This window comes from Pyrenophora tritici-repentis, chromosome 6 (assembly GCF_003171515.1).
Source record: "Pyrenophora tritici-repentis strain M4 chromosome 6, whole genome shotgun sequence".
In the NCBI taxonomy this organism is placed as follows: Eukaryota; Fungi; Ascomycota; class Dothideomycetes; order Pleosporales; family Pleosporaceae; genus Pyrenophora; species Pyrenophora tritici-repentis.
The window spans coordinates 89,905-108,137 of NC_089395.1; the positions used below are offsets into that span (position 1 = coordinate 89,905).

At 50.9% G+C, this 18,233-nt stretch overlaps 6 protein-coding genes across 6 annotated transcripts; all 6 read right to left on the reverse strand.

The window, feature by feature from the left end:
- Positions 1 to 894: 894 nt before the first annotated feature.
- On the reverse strand, positions 895 to 1,227 carry PtrM4_112920 (uncharacterized protein; the record flags this gene model as incomplete). The annotated part of the gene is made up of 2 exons (XM_066108036.1): positions 895 to 1,167; positions 1,222 to 1,227. The coding sequence occupies 2 exons, from the start codon at positions 1,225 to 1,227 to the stop codon at positions 895 to 897; spliced, it is 279 nt and encodes a 92-aa protein (XP_065961221.1).
- Positions 1,228 to 1,926: 699 nt separating this feature from the next.
- Positions 1,927 to 5,391, reverse strand: PtrM4_112930 (uncharacterized protein; the record flags this gene model as incomplete). The annotated part of the gene is made up of 1 exon (XM_066108037.1): positions 1,927 to 5,391. The coding sequence occupies one exon, from the start codon at positions 5,389 to 5,391 to the stop codon at positions 1,927 to 1,929; it is 3,465 nt and encodes a 1,154-aa protein (XP_065961222.1).
- A 716-nt stretch (positions 5,392 to 6,107) lies between these two features.
- On the reverse strand, positions 6,108 to 6,738 carry PtrM4_112940 (uncharacterized protein; the record flags this gene model as incomplete). Its single annotated transcript, XM_066108038.1, has 2 exons — positions 6,108 to 6,120; positions 6,176 to 6,738. 2 exons carry the CDS (start codon positions 6,736 to 6,738, stop codon positions 6,108 to 6,110), a joined length of 576 nt encoding a protein of 191 aa, XP_065961223.1.
- A 766-nt stretch (positions 6,739 to 7,504) lies between these two features.
- Positions 7,505 to 7,759, reverse strand: PtrM4_112950 (CHROMO domain containing protein; the record flags this gene model as incomplete). Its single annotated transcript, XM_066108039.1, has 1 exon — positions 7,505 to 7,759. One exon carries the CDS (start codon positions 7,757 to 7,759, stop codon positions 7,505 to 7,507), a length of 255 nt encoding a protein of 84 aa, XP_065961224.1.
- Positions 7,760 to 7,821: 62 nt separating this feature from the next.
- PtrM4_112960 (uncharacterized protein) lies at positions 7,822 to 12,077 on the reverse strand (the record flags this gene model as incomplete). Its single annotated transcript, XM_066108040.1, has 2 exons — positions 7,822 to 11,793; positions 11,889 to 12,077. The coding sequence occupies 2 exons, from the start codon at positions 12,075 to 12,077 to the stop codon at positions 7,822 to 7,824; spliced, it is 4,161 nt and encodes a 1,386-aa protein (XP_065961225.1).
- Positions 12,078 to 12,313: 236 nt separating this feature from the next.
- PtrM4_112970 (Myosin-tail-1 multi-domain protein) lies at positions 12,314 to 13,973 on the reverse strand (the record flags this gene model as incomplete). Its single annotated transcript, XM_066108041.1, has 2 exons — positions 12,314 to 12,346; positions 12,408 to 13,973. The coding sequence occupies 2 exons, from the start codon at positions 13,971 to 13,973 to the stop codon at positions 12,314 to 12,316; spliced, it is 1,599 nt and encodes a 532-aa protein (XP_065961226.1).
- Positions 13,974 to 18,233: the final 4,260 nt, after the last annotated feature.

Sequence of the window (18,233 nt, forward strand, 5' to 3'; positions counted from 1 at the left end):
AACCTAGGTTATACCAAAATCTACGACTTCACGTTCTACGATATAGCCAGGATCAAGCCTATCAAGCTCACCAATCAAGCCTGCTTGATGGGCTTGATTTGCTTGTACTTTTGAGCAGTCTGGGCTTGATTTGGCTTGATTGTATTCACTCAATCAAATCAATCAAGCCCATCAAGCAGGCTTGATTGTTGGCATCTCTGATATCCACGCGGCGTTCGGATAAATAAGCTCCCCGCTATCCTAAGTGCTATGGCAATGCACCGAGGTCTCACCAAGGATATAGCCAAAGGGCTCTAGCCCATCACATTTGTAACGGCGCAGGCAAGACTACTTGGATCAGTATCGGCGGTAGTGTCACTCAGAGGCATATAGGAGTGCGTGGGACATCAAACGAGCCTTGATTCGAATAGACACCTATAGGCCTTATACAAAAGGATATCAAAAGTCTACAGAACTAGCTACAGGAAGTGTCTCCCTATATACCTGTCCAGGTCGGGTCCGAGTCAGGTCCGACCCTAGGACAACGGACTGAGGAGTGGGCGGCAGATTGTCAGAATATGGGCATATCTTGGGTGGTGGACAGAATCCGGGTGTGGATCGGAGCACCCGGATTCTATGGATCAGTCAGATTAGTCAGCGCGGAGATCCACCGCGATCCATCTAATCCAACCCCTTTGGATCAGCGTGGATCAGGGCAGACACAAGAACAACTCAGATCAGATCAAGCAATACGATCAATAATTCATCATTATTCACCCATCTTTGATAATCCATCTCAATCTGACACAAATACTCCCTCCAATCCCGTTCCGGAATGGGTCTGAAGCTTGGCATTATTATAACAGCGTTACACTAAACCCATGTCTCCTAGACCTAAGGAATTGTTTATGTAAATCAGTGACCGATATTTACCCAGCAATCAGAGTCGAAGCCATTACTGCAGGCAAGCTTGAAATCGCAATTATTGAGCCCAGTGGTAAAAAATCCATCGATCTTGCAGTATTTGTGCCCGTCTTCGAAGGTCTCTACCGAGGTTTTGCCGCTGAACCAGTTTTGGCAGACAGATACGGTTTTAGTGTCGTCGATATTACCACAGCGGCAATAACGGTACCCAGCGCAGGCATTGACCATGGCCGGCGCGACGGCAAGGATAGCAAGAGTAGGAACCTAGTTATTATTAGCTAAGTAAAAATAAAGGAAGATGAGATATGGTAGTTATACCTTCATTATAAGGTGAAGGAGTAGCGATAATGTGCGTATTTGTTTGTTCGGAGATGGAAGGAAGTTCTAATGTATTTTGTTGACTGATGTGCCAAACAAAAAGCTAATGGAATAGAGGCAATATATACCTGTGACGATGAAGAGATACAATTCGTAAGTCTAACAGCTCAACGAGGTAGCGCCGAAAGTCTGTGTATCCCTAGGTGATCTAACACGAGAGAAGGCGCTCGGGCGAGAGTACCCCAACACGAGGACGGCGGTAATCCCTAGGCGATCCAACACGAGAGAAGGCGCTCGGGCGAGAGTACCCCAACACGAGGACGGCGGTAATCCCTAGGCGATCTAACACGAGAGAAGGCGCTCGGGCGAGAGTACCCTAACACGCTTACTAGCACAGAAGGCAACAATCAAATAAGTGGGGCTTAGGATTCAATATTTGATTTGTTTGTGTCAGATTGTGATGGGTTATCAAAGACGGGGATAATAGTATAATAATATGATTGGGATCGATTGTATTGTTCTGGTCTGATCTCGTGTGTTCTGTTGTCCAACGCTGTTCGATCAGTTGGGTCGCGGTGGATTGTGCGCGCTGACTAATTTAACTGATCCACAGAATCCACAGCTCCGAACACCCGGATTTTGTCCACCACCCAAAATATGCCCATATTCTGACACACCCCCTCAGCTCAAGAGCCTTGAGCTGGATTAACCACAGCTAAGCTGCTCTAATTGAGCTTGGATCTCTACAACAGGTGACTGATTGTGTGGCTCTCGATCCCTAACTTCGACCAGCCCTAGTTGGATCAGAAAGCCCGTCCACTGGTTTACTGGGAGTACTTTGGTGAGGCCATCAGCTATCATCTCAGAGGATTTTGTGTATACTACTTTGATCCTCTGGTTCGTCACTTCCTGTCGGAGCCAATGGTTGTGGATATCTACGTGTCGGAGCTTCGTGGTGAGTCTTGATACTGCTTGAGTTACAAGACGGATCGTCTGTTGATTGTCGCATTGGATAGTGATCGTAGGACTCGGTAGCTTAACCTTAAGTTCACTGATCAATCGTGAGGTAAAGATCGCTTCTTTGGCTACTTGTGAGAGTGCTAAGAGCTCTGCTTCAGTTGTTGAAGTAGTGACGGTATCTTGCTTGCTAGATCGCCAGGCGATCAGCCCGCCGAAGAGTTTAATCGCGTAGCCCTGAGAGCTTTTGCGATCCAGAGTGTTGTCTGCAAATGATGCGTCACTGGCTACCTGCATAGCGGTGCCGCCACCCAATCGTAATGTCAGCCACTTAGTGTCGGATAGGTAGAGTAACACTCGATCCGCAGCCTGTTGGTGTTCCTGACTTGGGTTGGCGAGAAATCTGGCTAGTCTAGACGTCGCAAAAGCAATATCCGGGCGTGTATTGACAGCGGCGTAGAGGAGAGAGCCAATCTTCCGCTGGTATCGATTGATCTCAGACGGGGTAGCTAGTCCTTCTCTGGGCATGAGCTCGCTGGTCGCCATAGGAGTATCGTGGCGGATTGTCTGATCGTCCACTAGTCTATTGATCTTTTCATAGTAGGCAACCTGGGAGAGGTGGATCAGTTGTTTGGATCGATCCCTGATCACCTCGATCCCAAGGAACCACTGTAGATCGTCTCCACCAGTGATGGAGTATCGCTGCTTGAGCTGATCCATTGCTTCTTGAGCCTTCTTGGATTGATCCTTGCCATAGGCTAGGATGATATCGTCTACGTAGTAGAAGATGATGATTCCGTCTTTGATCATACAGCAGGGCTCGTGGGGTACAATCTGGAACCCAAGTTGAGTGAGCGTCGCTGTGAGATCCTTCTGCCAAAGGAGTGGGGATATTCTTAGCCCATAAAGAGCTTTCTTGATCCGTAGGATAGTGCCGGGCTTCTGATAACCCTTTGGCATCCGCATGTAGACCTCTCGATCTAACGATGCGTGGACGAAGGCGTTGGTAACGTCGTACTGTTTTAGTTCAAGATTGTGTTTGGCAGCGATTGCCATAAGTAGTCGAAATGATCGGCTAGCTAGAGTAGCGGCGTAGGTGTCTTGGGAGGTGATATTGCGCTGCTGATCACCCCGCACAACTAATCGAGCTTTGCACTTAATGAATTGATTGGCTTTGTTAAATTTGTAGACATACACCCACATGCAGTCTAGAATCTGGTGTCCTTTAGATTTAGCTGCTTGGTAGGGTACTTCTTCCCACGAATTGGTGACTTTGTGGCTGTCGAGATGTGCACGTTGTGCTTCTTTAAATAGCTCTCCTAAAGGGTGCTGATCAAGATCAGTCCTGGCTGTCGGTGGATCAGGAAGTTGTGATTGATGGATCTTGACTCCTTTGGCGAGTAGCCGGTGAAGTTGTGCCTTGTCGATTGGGCTTCCATTGTGAGTGCCTATAGTCCCTGCCTTTAATCCAGCCATGAACGCTGCGGCCCATGGAACTGTTTTGGATGATTGGATCTCAGGAGTGGATCGAACATTTCCACTCATAAACTGGGCGAGCAGGACTGCTGGTGGAGGTGTTGATGGAGGAGTTGGGTAGTGATCTTGGATCTTTCGACCATTGTAGTACCCTGGCGGATCTTCTTCCTCCTCTGTGGTATTGATGCTTTCGTCGTCTTCATGAAACGACTCCGTCCCGGTGTCTGGGATCGGTGGTGGGAGCTCGATAGTCCTAACGTATGCTGCGATCTCTGAAAGAGTGCTGTGCATAAGGCTATCCATTAGGTCTTCAATTGTCCCATCAAATATTGTATTTTCGTCGAAGGTCACGTCTCTTGTGCTGATGACTTTGGCGAGTGATGGGATCCAAATCCGATAGATATTGGATGATTGATATCCAACTAGGTAGCCGATCCAGGCTTTTGGATCAAGCCGCTGTAGTCTTGATTTGCCTCTGTGGGTATCATCAGTCATCGCAAAAGCTTTGCACCCATAGGCTTTGAGGTATGCTAGGTAGGGCTTCTTGATCGACGTGACTATCCCATTTGCTAGTGATACGCGCGTGAAGAATACTTCGTAGGGTGTTTTCCACTGGTTACTGTAGTTTGGCGTTCGATTGTAGAGGTGTACAGCAGCCCGAGTGATCTCTGGCCAGAGTTCCCATGGTAGATTGGCGTCAAGTCTCATTGTGCGTGCCTTCTCCTTATTCACACCCCCTGAGCGTTCAGCTCCACCGTTTTGAGCTTGAGTATCTGGTGCTGAAGGCTCGACAGCAATGCCTTGGCCTCTGATCCATCGCTCGACGTCTGGTTTGACTGTGGTGATCTCGTTGTCGGTTTCGATCACTTTTGGGGTGATGTTGTATTGGTTTTGGAGGAAAGTGAGGAAATTGGATAGTACTCGGATGATCGATTTCGCCGTTCGGTTATCTGTGAGATAGAAATCCCACTGAAATCGCGAGTACCTATCGGTAATTAGCAATTGGCTTTTCTCTTTGTTGTAGGATTGATTCTCATAGGAGTGGAAATCAATGGCGAGCCTCTCTGCGGGTCCCTGATCATTGATCCGTGGAGCGCGGCTGATCTGTCGTCGGATTTTCGCTCGGCCACACGCATCGCACTGCACTGTCGTTACCCCTTTAACTCGCACCCCCTCAGCTTGCTGGACTAGGTGCTCGATCGCTGCTGGCCCTGGGTGTCCCAGTCTTTTGTGCCAGAGGAGAGCAGGCGCCTGTTGGGGTCGCCGGCGCGTTCGGGACGTTTGTGAGTGGGCGTGTAGGGCTACTCTGTCCTCTGATCCATTTGGCCGATACTCCAGTACCCATTGACCATATAGCTCTGCCAGCTCGCAGACGGTTGATCCATCTGATCGCTTGACCGCTGTGGGATCCGATTGGGTATCCCACCAGAGTCCTTGCTTTCTCAGTACTCTAAATGAGACGATATTGCAGAGGATGTCTGGGCAGATTGCTACGTCGTGGAGCACGAGTTTCTCTACTCTCTGTTTATGTTCAAGCTGTATGACTATTGATCCATATCCCTTGATCCAAATCTGGCTATTGCCTGCCCATATGAAATCTCCATGGATCGGTGGCCGATAGTTGTGGATCCGATCGGGGTTGTTCGTGATATGGCACGTCGATCCTGAGTCAAAGATGAAGGAGTTGCTTAGTGGGTAATCGTGCCGATTCGATAGGGAGGATACAGCGGCGAACATGGCGTCGATCTTCGATATCTGTCGTCCATTTAGTCAATCATCAATAAGATTAGGTGTAGGAGTTTGGGACTGCTTAAGTCTTGGAGTATGAGTCCTTGGGCGACCTTGGGCTCTCAGGAGACTCTGAAACTCAGCGTCATGTTCTCGTCTGAGCTCCACGAATTGGGCTGTTCTTGGATTGGGTTCCCACCACTCCGGAGCTTTCTCAGTATACACGTAGAAGCAATCACGGAGGGCATGCCCCATGTCACATGCTGGACATTTGGGGCCTCTGGCGTCTGCGATCACAGTTTTACCAGGCACGGCGTCCGCTTTGGCGGAGTTACCGTAGGCGTACGATCTTGCGCTTTTGCCTCTTCCTCTTGGAGGGATTGAAGAGCTTGGAGGTTCGCGATCGCCTTCCTCTATAGCTGTACGTTGATATCGGGGTCTGCCCCGTTTTCTGACTTGAGAGTTTCCCGTTTCCACATGGTGGGTGTCCCCATCCACGCGCTGGTCAGCGTTGCTGTTCGCAGCAAGAAATACAGATGGATCATCCACTGCAAAAGCTGCCTTTTGGCTTCTGTTTCGCGTGATCGGATGATTCAGCATCATATACTCTCGGAACCGTCTCATCATGTCCTTCTGGGTTACCCCAGGTTGATCCATCCCATTGGATTGGAAGGTTGCTGCCCATATTGGGGCTATTTTGTTTACTGCCGACATAAAGTCTACAGCTACTGATCTAAACTGAGTAGTATCAGGCACCTTAAGTGTCTCCGCTTCAGTTACAGCTTGATTGTACTCGGCGAGCCAGGTATCCCAGTTATTCGCGGATCGAGGTGGTTTAAGAGCACTGTAGTATCGCTGTCGCGCTTGCTCTCGTTCGGTTTCGATAGTGATGCCCACATGGGCTCGAAGGTTCTTGATCCAGTCTCTGATCGATCCATCTGGCGGACAGCAGGTGCGCTGTAGGTGAACCGCGACGGTAGATTGGACGAGGATCATAATGTGTTGGAGATTGGTTATCTCAGTCTTGTATCTGGCGTACTTTGTTTTGTATTGCTCCATTTTGAGTTTGTAGATCTCAAGATCGTCCTTGTAGGCTCGTTGTCCCGCTGAGGATAGATCTGATAGTCTAGTTGGATTGGCTCCTGCAGGGAGTCCAGTCGATGGCGCGTAGTCGGCGCACTCCGGGAGCTCCGGAGGGAACGGCTCCATCAGTGGCAGCTTTGTCCCATCAGGATTGACCTGTTCCCATATATTGTAGGTGACACAGCGCGCTTGGAGTTGGCTGTACCAAGCGCGATAGTCGTGCTCGTCGCGTAGGAGCACTGTCGCGTTCTGTTGGTTGGCTTGAGCGGTCATAGCGATTTGGTTGTTGGATTATTGGTAGGGCGGATGAGACTCTTAATTGTCAGATTGTGATGGGTTATCAAAGACGGGGATAATAGTATAATAATATGATTGGGATCGATTGTATTGTTCTGGTCTGATCTCGTGTGTTCTGTTGTCCAACGCTGTTCGATCAGTTGGGTCGCGGTGGATTGTGCGCGCTGACTAATTTAACTGATCCACAGAATCCACAGCTCCGAACACCCGGATTTTGTCCACCACCCAAAATATGCCCATATTCTGACAGTTTGATTACCGCTTTAGGTTTAACGGCTTCCTATAAAGGCTTAACTCTTACCCTGTTGGGTTAGCGCCTAGATTTGAGCTATTATTTGATTTGATTGTTGCCTTCTGTGCTTACTAGCGTTAGCTAGCTTAGGTTAGTACTAGAGAGCTAGAGAAAGAAGCTATTATGCACGCTAGGAGCGTTCCTTACATATAAATAATAGCTACCTTCGCATAAAGATAAGATTCTATACCTACTATCAGACTACTCCTTTCTTAGACCTTCCTCCATTGCGAATTCTATCTGCCAGAGCATTACTGTTAGGGTCTCACAGGATCAGATATTTAAAACTGTGTTGAATTACAAAGTTTTTGCAGTACCGAGTTTCTAAGAAACTTCGGTAGAATTAAATACATATGTGGGGCAGCGGGGCCTCGGCACCCGAGGCGCCGGCGTGGTCCGTGCTCAGAACACCAAGGTTCCAAACCATGACACGTCCCCCCTCCAAAATGCTCAAAGTCCCGACTGAGCGTTCAAACTTCCATTGAAAACACAAAGCAGGGCAACGGCAAGCTGCCCGTTGTCGTCATAATCATGAAAGGTGGCGTGAGGCCCAGGGCGCCCAGGGTTGCGGTCGTGAAAGTCCTGGACTGACTCCTTGCTGCCGCGCAGGTTGAAGTAGGGTTGCCAGCCTTCAGACTGGTCGTTGCCGACCCATTCAACTTTGTACTGGAGGCAACCACGGCGGCCAGTATAGGGGTCGTTCATTGTATTTCGTATGCGGGAGTCTAAGACTTGAGCGATAACATACTCTGTGTCGCCCTCATCGTTCAAATGGACTTCGGGGGAGCGTTGTCGTTAGCTCTGGGCTGTCCAGGTAGAGCGTCATCCTCATATGGTTGGAGCAGCCACGGATGAAAAGCGGGAAAAATGTTCTTAAGGCTATCTGGCAGGTCTAGCTCATAGGCCATGTTGTCAATAACACGGGTAATCTGGTAGGGACCCATATTCTTGTGGTCTAGCGACTTGACTGGCCTTTCGGTCTTAATATGTTTAGCGTTGAGGAGCACCCAGTCGCCAACAGCGAAGCGGGGGGCTGGATGGCGGTGGACATCAGCGAAGTCTTTCATGCGTTCCTGGGTCCAGGCGATCTCATCGCGGAGGTACCGACGGGTTGCGTCAATGCGGTTTGTGAGGGAGTCAGCAGCGCGCCGCTGTGCTGCAGCTGGGGTGGCGTTAGTGATGGCGTGGGCTGGTTCTAGGCCGGAGCGAGGTTGGTAGCCCTTTGTTGCTTGAAATGGGGAAACTCCAGTAGCGGAGCTTATAGCGGAGTTGGCTTCGAATTCAGCTAAAGGTAGGAGCTGGGCCCAGTCATCCTGCAGGTAGTTCACGTACGAGCGCAGGTACTGCTTCAAGTCCGCGTTGGCGTTTTCTGTTTGGCCATCTGTCTCAGGATGATAGGCAGTTGAGAGCTTTGGTGCTGTGCCGACGCGGTCGCAAAGGCGGCGCCAAAAGTGGGATGTGAATTGGCGGCCTCGGTCTGAAACTAGGGTCTTTGGGTAGCCCTCTTCTCTCCAGATGTATTCGAGAAACTTGTCGACGATAGTTAGTACCTCCATGTTCTCAATGGCGATAAACTTCTTCTTCTTCGACAGCCTATCCACGACCACCATGATGTGTCGGTATGAGTGGCCGCACCACTTTGAGGGTGGCAGCGGCGTAATGAAATCGATAGAGATGTCCGTCCAGTATTTCTCTGGCACAGGCAATGGGTGCAGGAGGCCATGCTTAGCGTGGCGGTTGACTTTGGAGCGCCGGCAGGTGGTGCAGTTGTTAGTGAACCTTGCGATAGTGTCGGTCATGCCTTGCCAATAGTACCATTGGCTCACCTGCTGGTATGTTGTGGTGCGACCCCCGTGCCCTCCTGGCAGGGAGTCATGGATATCTTTTATAATGCGGGTCCTCAGTTTCTCGCTGAATGGGACAAGAAGGCGGTTATAGCGCATAAAAAGCTTTCTCTCAGCGTTGGTTTCAAGATCGCCCAGTTCCAACCGCACACCTTCAGCAATAAGGTGGTGAGGGATACGTCGATGGCCGTTGTTGAGTGCGTCGCGGATAGCGGTAAGGCGGGCGTCTGTAGGGTAGAGGGCATCGACAATTTCTTGGGTAGTCATTTCATCGGCTGCTACAAGGTCGTCGTAAGGGTCATGTTGTCCTTGGAGAGTGAGGCGGGCTAGCCTAACCATGGCGGTGCCCACGCGTGACATGCCTTCTCCGGATTCATGCATGAGGGATAAGATAGAGGGCAGGTCGCACTCGGCTTCTCCTAAGCAGAGGCCAGCAAGGCGGATAGCTTCATGGCTGCCTCCATCCCACCGGTGGTCGCCAAGGATGGTCTGACACTGGTGCTGGACGCGGTCGTCGGTGACACTCTCAGGCAGGTCACCTGTCCTTCTGGTGAGGCTGTCTGGCTTCGTGCCTTGTTTTCCAGGCCGATACTTGACTTTAAAGTCGAATTCCTCTAAGAACTCGGCCCAGCGGGCTTGTCGGCGGTTAAGGTGGCGTTTAGAGCGGAAGTATTCGAGGCCTCGATGGTCAGTAAGTACTTCTACTGTGTCGGCGGCGCCTGCGAGCTCCGGGCGCCATTCCTCGAAGGCGCGGACTATTGCCAGCAGTTCCTTGTCGTAGATCTCATAGTTGCACTCCGTAGGAGTCATCTTTTTGGAGAGGTACGCGACAGGGCGTATAGTGTCGTCGCTTTGAATTTGGGAGAGCACTGCAGCGTAGACGTAGTCAGAGGCGTCGGTTTCCAGGATGCATTTGAGGTCTGGGTTAAAATGGGCGAGGACCACCTCGCTACAGAATGCCTGCTTGAGCAGGTCAAAGGCTCGCGAAGCTTCGGGGGTCATTTGAAACAGCTTTGGATCTCCGCGGGTGAGATGGGTGAGAGGTTTGGCGATATCAGAGAAGCCATATATAAAACGGCGATAGAAATTGGCAAAGCCAAGGAAGGCTTGGACATCCTTGAGGGACTTGGGTAGAAGCCAGTCCTGTATAGCACTGACCTTTTCTGGGTCCATCTTTATACCGTTCGGTGTGATAATAAGCCCAAGAAACTTGACTTCTTCTTGGAAGAATTCAGATTTCAGGATGTCCATGGGGAGCCCAGCGTTGGACAGGCGTGTGACCACTCGGAGTAGATGGTCATCATGCTCTTCCCTTGTTTCGCTGAATATGATGACGTCGTCTAGGTAGGCCATGCAAAATTCGTCCAGGTACTCATGGAGGACGTCGTTGATGTAGGCTTGAAATGTTCCAGGGCTGTTGCACATTCCAAAGGGCATTACGGTGTACTGGTACAGGCCGTATGGCGTAATGAACGCTGAGAGGTGTTTATGCTCTTCTTTAATCCGGATTTTATTGAAGGCGGCGATAACGTCTACCTTAGAGAAGAATTTGGCCTTGGATAGCTTGGTGAGCATGTCGCGTATCAACGGAGGGGTGTTACGGTTCTTGATGGTATGGGCATTAAGTCCTCGATAGTCCACGCAAATTCGGATACCTCCTCCAGGTTTCTTGACTACTAGGAGGGGGGCAGCCCATTCAGAGGTGCTACGTTCAATGTGGCCTTTCCGGATCATATCGTCAATGTAGAGCTTCACAGCTCGGGCTTCGTCGCGGGATAGCGGCCTTAGCCGCTGTGATGAAGGGCGAGGCGGTTTTCCGGTTTCGGGGTCTAACTGGATTTCAATAGCGTGGTCCAGCTTGTCTCGCTGCGGAGGGATCTCATCGGCCTCTCGTGGGTCGAAGCCATGGTAGAGGGGATGGAGGACCTCTGGCAGCTTAGCCAGGATTTCCTCTTTACTCATGTGGGGGCGCTCCATTCGATCGCGAAACTTTTCAAAGTCTTCAGGGAGGACTTTGGCTCCTGCCGCACGCAGCAGTTGGGTATCCGTCCATTCTTGGTCGGTCATATTGCAAAGTCTTTCAACCTCTTCCATAGAGGTTAGGCAGACCTGTTCTCCTCTTGTCACTGAAATGGCGGCCACCCGGCTTGAGATAAAAGCGATGTCGATAGGCGGGGGATGTTGAGGAGCCTTAGGATGGCGAGCTTTTTTAAGCTCATAGGCTGGGGGCGCTGGGTGTTTGCGGTGTCGGCTACTAGCAGCCATGCATGGCTTGTGGTTTTCTAGGCAGTTGCGAATGCAATGGTCTGAGTTGAATACTATTGACATAGTGTCCCAGTTTACCTGGGGGTTGTGGATTTGAAACCAGGGAGTGCCAAGGATCATTTGCACTCCGCTAACTTTGGTCACATAGGCAAGGACTTGTTCATGGTGGGTGTCGAAAGTTACGTGTACCCGTGTCATATGGGTAACGTTGGCAACTTGGGTGCCGTCTGCGAGCTCCAGGACAGCTGGGTCTTGGAGCGGAATTAATTCGTATTTGTGTGCGCGAGCATGAGATTCATCAATGAAGAGAGAAGCACAACCAGAGTCACCCATGAGTTCTACGTGTGAGGATGGTTGTTGAGAGGGAGATATCATCCCTTTGAATACTAATTGCTGACCTACCATAGGGAGATAAGTATTGCCACGAATAGCGGCGGCTGCGATGGCGGAGACGCGAACCCGTGGGGCAGCAGGGCGTTCCAGGTTCTTGATCCGGTCCAGGATTGCTTGCAGTGTGGGGTCAGGTTCAGTGTCGTTGTCGTCGCAGTCTTCGGCAGTAGGAGAAGGGGGCGTTGTAGGTTCAGGTGTATTCAAGGGTTCTTTATTGAGTTTCTCAGGCTCTTGGGGTCCCTGGGGGCGACTTTCGCCAGGGACTACTCGTTTTCCGAGCGGGCGTCAGAGGCGGCCGCTGGAGGAGTAGGGGCTCGGACGGCGTTAATGCGTACGGCGGCCTTAGGGATAGGGACGCCGGCGGCCTTGCGGGCTTCGTTCAAGGCGGTGAGGACTTCGGGGTAGCGGCCCATTGAAGTGAGCTTGTCCATGTCCTTGCAGGGCGCGTCGTCGGAGTTAGACTTGTGGCCTGCACGGGTGCACTTGAAGCAGCGTTCCAATTCAGCTAGGACCTGGGTCTCCATGACAGTGCGCTCCCTGTAGGGTTTGTTGATAATAAATTGGTTGGCTCCGCTGCCTTTGGGCTGCGCGTTGTCGGCGTTGCGATTGCGGTTGCGGTTATTGCCGCCGCCGCCACGACCGCTACCTCCACTATTACCCTTGCTAGGGTTGTGAGAGGGCTGGAGGGCGGAGTGAAGTTGTTCGAGGTGTCGGAGCTTGTGGCTGAACTTGGCAAAGTCCTTGGTGAAGGTGTCGTCGCTCATGAGGTGCTCCGCTCGGCTGCGCCACTGGTCTGGCAACTTCTTGTAGGCTTGCAGAGTCTTTTCCTCGTCGTCCCATTTCAAGGGAGCGACGCCGGCTTTGAAGCGGGCCAGGTAGGAGGTGATAGTCTCACCAGGCTTCATGAAGCCTTCCTTTTCGTAGAAGTTGTGGGCATCTAGGCGGGTATTCAAACGGCCGTAGCAGGCGTCGAGGATATCCCACGCTTCTTGTGCAGTATGGAACTCGTCTCCTTCGACAAACCATCCGCTCGAGATATTATCCCAGGCTACGCCGGTGGTTTTCATGCGGATGTAGTCTAGTTGCTCCTCCTCGTTGTTGGCGAAAGGGTACGGATGGGCACGGAACCAGCTCTGCATGTCGAGTTTCCATTTCTGGTAGGTAGAGGCCTTTGTGCCTGTAGGGCCCTCAAAGACCGCGGGTTCAGGTTGTTTAGATCGTCGCTGCGTTGTGGCGGGCAGCGGAGCGTCAGGGCTAAGTTTGGTAGCTGAGCGGTGGCGGCGTACGCTAACGGGTCCATCTGATTCGTCAGAGATGGAGTCATGCGGTTTGCCGCGTAGAGATGGGCGCGCGGTGCTAGCATAGGCTTTAAGCTTTTCTTTGGTTTCGCCGTGCGCGGTAGACTCTTGGTTAAGGGCGGTCTTGTACTCCTCCTTGCGCTGGAGGTAGCGTTCGGCTCGTCGCTCAGCGGTGTCGAGTTTCGACTGGAGGTCTTGGTTGGCTACGTGGAGGCTGCCTCTCACCTCTTGAAGCTGGTTTGTAAGGAACTTTACCTGCTTTTCGGAGTTGAGTTTGGCGACGCGCTCGTCGATGAGGTCTTCCTGAGCGTCCGTCAGGCGCTCTTGAAGATTGGCGAGGTCGTTATGTAGGGTGTGGACGGTGTCAAAGCAGAACTGGTAGAGTTTCTCTCCAGCTTCCGTGGTTGAGCCTTTAACAAAAGCTTCGTCAAGTTCTCCTACTAGCCTGGGCTCGCCGTTGGCGTCGTACTCATAGGCGGCTAGAGTTGGCTGACTGCCTTGAGGCAAGTCAGTTTTGGGGATTACGTAGCCAATGACTTTGCGGACGGGCTTTGAGGTAGTCCCCTCTGTGCGTGGCGTAGGCGAGGGTAGCGGGTCCCATGTAGGCGGAGAGAGGGCGTAGCTAGTATGGTTGCCGTCTTCTGTTTGGTACGTAAAGGGGTTATCAGTGCGCTGGGCGTCCGACCGCTGTCGGAGAGCGGGGTACTGAAAGCCTGCGCGGCCGCGGGTTGTAGTGACGTTAGGCGGGGACGGTTGAAAGGAGTCGCTAGAGTCTTGAGCGTCTACGACAGGTGATAACGGGCGCGATGGTACTAGATGGTGGATTTGGGTAATGTCGGCCTCGTCGTTATCTGAGTCGGCGTCATAGCCCTGCTGCTCTAGCTGCTCGTTTCCGAAGGCGCCAGGTACAGCTGGGTTGCTGATTTGGCGTAAGTTGGCGGACCCGGTAGCGCGTGGCAAGGCGCTGCTGCGGGCGGTGGAAGCCACGGTAGGTCTAGCGAAAGACCTCGCGCTCTTACCGGGGCTGATCGTTGCACCGGCGGTAGGGTTGGCGTCGCTGCCCGAGGCGTCTCCCACATGGGGCGCGTCGGCGGCATTGCCGTCTGGGAACTGGGTGGACATGGCGTTGGTCTACCGTGTCGCGGGAACTGTGGGGATCTGCAACTAGCCGCACGCGCTGGGTTGCTATTAGAGCGCTGTTAGAGCGCTGTCAGAGCGCAGTTAAGGCGCTGTCAGGTTAGGAGCAACTGGCCAAGGACGCCAGGTTGCTGTCAGAGGCGTTTAATGGACTGCAAAAACGTGTTAGGGTCTCACAGGATCAGATATTTAAAACTGTGTTGAATTACAAAGTTTTTGCAGTACCGAGTTTCTAAGAAACTTCGGTAGAATTAAATACATGTGTGGGGCAGCGGGGCCTCGGCACCCGAGGCGCCGGCGTGGTCCGTGCTCAGAACACCAAGGTTCCAAACCATGACATTACAGTTCAAGCAACGACCTGTATCCTTATCATCATGAAGTTCCTAGTAAGTAGAAAAAGTTTATATTATTATTATTATATTTCCATTAGAGTCCTGTATCAGTCGGTGACTATGTAGGACTTTGGCTAAGCCGTTCTATGTATGTTGTTCAATATGGAGTTTCTATAGGTCTTGTACAATTTGGAGGATAGTTGCGTAGTCCAATTTCCGAGCTAGTCTTCCGTTGGCGCGGGTGCTAAAGAGCAGTGTGGTGAACAGAAAGAGATGTAACAGCGAGCTCTTTGCGAAAAGAAATATTGTTTGTAGTTTTATACAGTGTCTGTCTGTTGTTTTGTGTAGGCGTCTGTATATAGGGATCTACAAGAGAGAGAATAGATCTATACATCTAGTGCCTGGTCGATGTTTTGCTCGTGCGTGTGCTAGTGAAAGCAGGTGCTGGAGCGGTTCGGTATATGGGGTCGGTATATCGAGTCGGTTTAGGGCGTTCGGTAGAGAGGGTATTTGGTGTAGGCGTCTGTATATAGGGATCTACAAGAGAGAGAATAGATCTATACAGCTATTGCCTAGTCGATGTTTTTGGGCGTTTTGGTGTAGGCGTCTGTATACAGGGATCTATTATAACCTAACAATAATAGACCTATACAGCTATTGCCTAGTCGATGTTTTGCTCGTGCGTGTGCTAGTGAAAGCAGGTGCTAGAGCGGTTCGGTATATGGGGTCGGTATATCGAGTCGGTTTAGGGCGTTCGGTGGAGAGGGCGTTTTTGGTGTAGGCGTCTGTATATAGGGATCTACAAGAGAGAGAATAGATCTATACAGCTATTGCCTGGTCGATGTTTTGCTCGTGCGTGTGCTAGTGAAAGCAGGTGCTAGAGCGGTTCGGTATATGGGGTCGGTATATCGAGTCGGTTTAGGGCGTTCGGTAGAGAGGGCGTTTGGTGTAGGCGTCTGTATATAGGGATCTACAAGAGAGAGAATAGATCTATACAGCTATTGCCTGGTCGATGTTTTGCTCGTGCGTGTGCTAGTGAAAGCAGGTGCTAGAGCGGTTCGGTATATGGGGTCGGTATATCGAGTCGGTTTAGGGCGTTCGGTGGAGAGGGTATTTGGTGTAGGCGTCTGTATATAGGGATCTACAAGAGAGATAATAGATCTATACATCTAGTGCCTGGTCGGTGTTTTGCTCGTGCGTGTGCTGGTGACAGCAGGTGCTGGAGCGGTTCGGTATATGGGGTCGGTATATCGAGTTGGTTTAGGGCGTTCGGGTATAGGTAGCATCTAGATATATAGGCCTATTACTTTGCAGCAATAGAGATATATACCTAAGGAAGAGCCGTTGCTCTGTCGGTTTCGTAGAGGGTGCCTTCGATCGAACATCTAAAATCAGTTGGCGCACGGGCCATTTGCAGAGATTTCTCTCAACTAAGGCCAGGTAACAACTCTGTCAAAGTTGCAGCGGCCAGCGCGCCCGCCACAACGCCTGCACGCAAAAGCAGACGTTGGAAACTGATTCTAGGAAGGCATTTCAATGGAATTGAGATGAAAAAAGGGTAATCCAGGACCTTTTTGTCATCTCGAAAAGTTGGTGTTCGATGAGAAAAAGTTTATAGTTTACTTTAAATAACTAGTCTAATATGCATTCAGACTGCCGCCACCCTCTTTACCTTACTTCCTGCCTTGAGTATGGCTTGCGCCGTCTATGATAATTGTCTTTGCCAAAACAGCGATGGCAGTTTCAACGATGACGCTACCCAGAAAGCATGTGCCAACTTCAGTGGAAATTATGACGTGTTTGATGACGGCCGTCACTACTGCGCTGCCGCGGCTATCCATGCTGGAGCAGCTGGAGGAGCGATTTTGTCCTTCAACAACTGTCGCTTCAGGGAAACCTGTAACAATCATGGGGCCACTGGAGACTCTAACTGCTGGGCTAAAGAGTGGGCTTAGGGCTTAGGGCTTAACGTAGGTGATAAGCGAGTGGAACCTTCAAGCGAGTGGAACCTGTAAGCTCGTGTTGGTGGATTGGCTGTTGTCAGATAATAGCACTGTTGAAGAGAAGAGCGTACAGACGCTGGGTTAGACTAGCGCGACCCGGCATCTGTGAGAGCCAATCGGATCAGAGGAAGGCTTGGCACCCCCAAGGTATGCCCACAACCGTAGACAGAACCACAACACAATTAATCATCAATATCATCACTATTATTACCTATTTCATCAGTATTCCAGATGAGACTGAATATCTGACAGCTGTAAGCTCGTATTAGTGGATCGGCTGTAAGCTCGTATTGTAATGGGCTGAGCCCTAAGTCACATGACTAGGCCGCTGGCCTAGTCGCTTCCTTCCTTCTATCACTCCTTCCCCAGCAGCCCGTGCACCGTGCGCCGTGCGCCAACCCAAACAAAGCGGGATGGCCGCCCACTTCCTCTTCTTCTCTTCATCTCGACTGTAAATAGCATCTGGATTGGGTAGCTGGAATACAGTACCTACAGACCGTTCACACCTAGAAAGGATCGATAGCTTACCTAACATTCGGTCTTACTGCATCTATGTCTGTGACACCCTAGAAAAGATCGACGGCTCAACTAATATTCGGTCTCACTGTGTCATAGTTTAGAACCTTGGTGTTCCTGCACAGACTACGCCGGCGACCTGGGTGCCGATGTGATGGGCTCTCTCTAGTTAGAGTTGCGCCGCCGCCGAAGTTTGTCCTTCTAAGACGGACATTAGATGAGTCAGCATCGAACACAATCGCGGTGTATCCTGGTGATAGCTCCCTAAGCACACAGGCCCTCAAAGTATCGCCGGCTCCGTCACGGAGAATCAGAGATTTGGCTTATTATGTATAAACATCTTGTCCCCTTCTTACTAGGTTCCTTCTACACCTTCCTCGTTGCTTCACTCACAATATGAAACTGAGCCTGATTTTGTTATCTACACCTCTTCTAATCGCATCTGCGTTAGCATTCGATTGGGCCTGTGCCAGTTCTTTAGATGCACCGGCATTGAATAAGTACTGTGAAGGCGGTTCACATGTCAACTGCGTAATGTCCCTACCTATCTTAACGTGTCTCACCACTCCTCGGCCCAAACCACTCCTCGGCCCGCCCCACCAAAATCGCGACGCGTCTTCTTGCAGTAGCTCTACAACCACGCAATAAAAGATATAGAAAATAGATCTATTAGATGCGCGCTATCTATTAGTACACTAAGTCCGTTTATGGCCTTTTTCGTGGCAATTGGTGCAGGTTGGTGGTGCCCGAGGCCTGCTTGGCTGCCCTGCCTGCTCTACCTTCTGGAGCACTCTTTCAGCCTCTGCAGCAAGCAATTGACCTTCCTCTACCCGCAGAGCTCCTCCACAGGCTATATACTGTCGGCGCTGTTGCTTCTTACGCTGCTGGCGCTGACTAGCCTGTCGAAGCTTACTAACTTCAGCTGTAAGGATCGTTGCTGTAACGGGCTAGAGCCCAGATGCTATGGTGATCCTCGGTGGAACCTTCGGAGCTTCCTCGGCACTTTATTATTATTATTATTATTGTCGGCATACACACGGTGTGTCGCCTAATAAGGCCCAATGTACCGCCTCGATCCTACTTCGGCCCAACTCGGACCCAACGCTATGTATACCTTCGTAGCCCCCACATTCGTAGAATCATCATACACCAGAATACCAATACACAAGATTACCTTAGCTACTGTTATTCACCGTACGATCGTACAAGGCCTTCCAACACTGATCAGTGATTGCACGGCAGTCACAGACAGTTAGGTTAAGAAGAGATAGATTCTTTACCCCGCGCGTTCCCTAGATTGCCTATATCAGCAAGGCGGAGTTATCTATGCTAAGCTCACTGTTAGCTATATCAGGCGTCGTTCGTGGCTAGCGACCGACCGTTACAGCCGTATC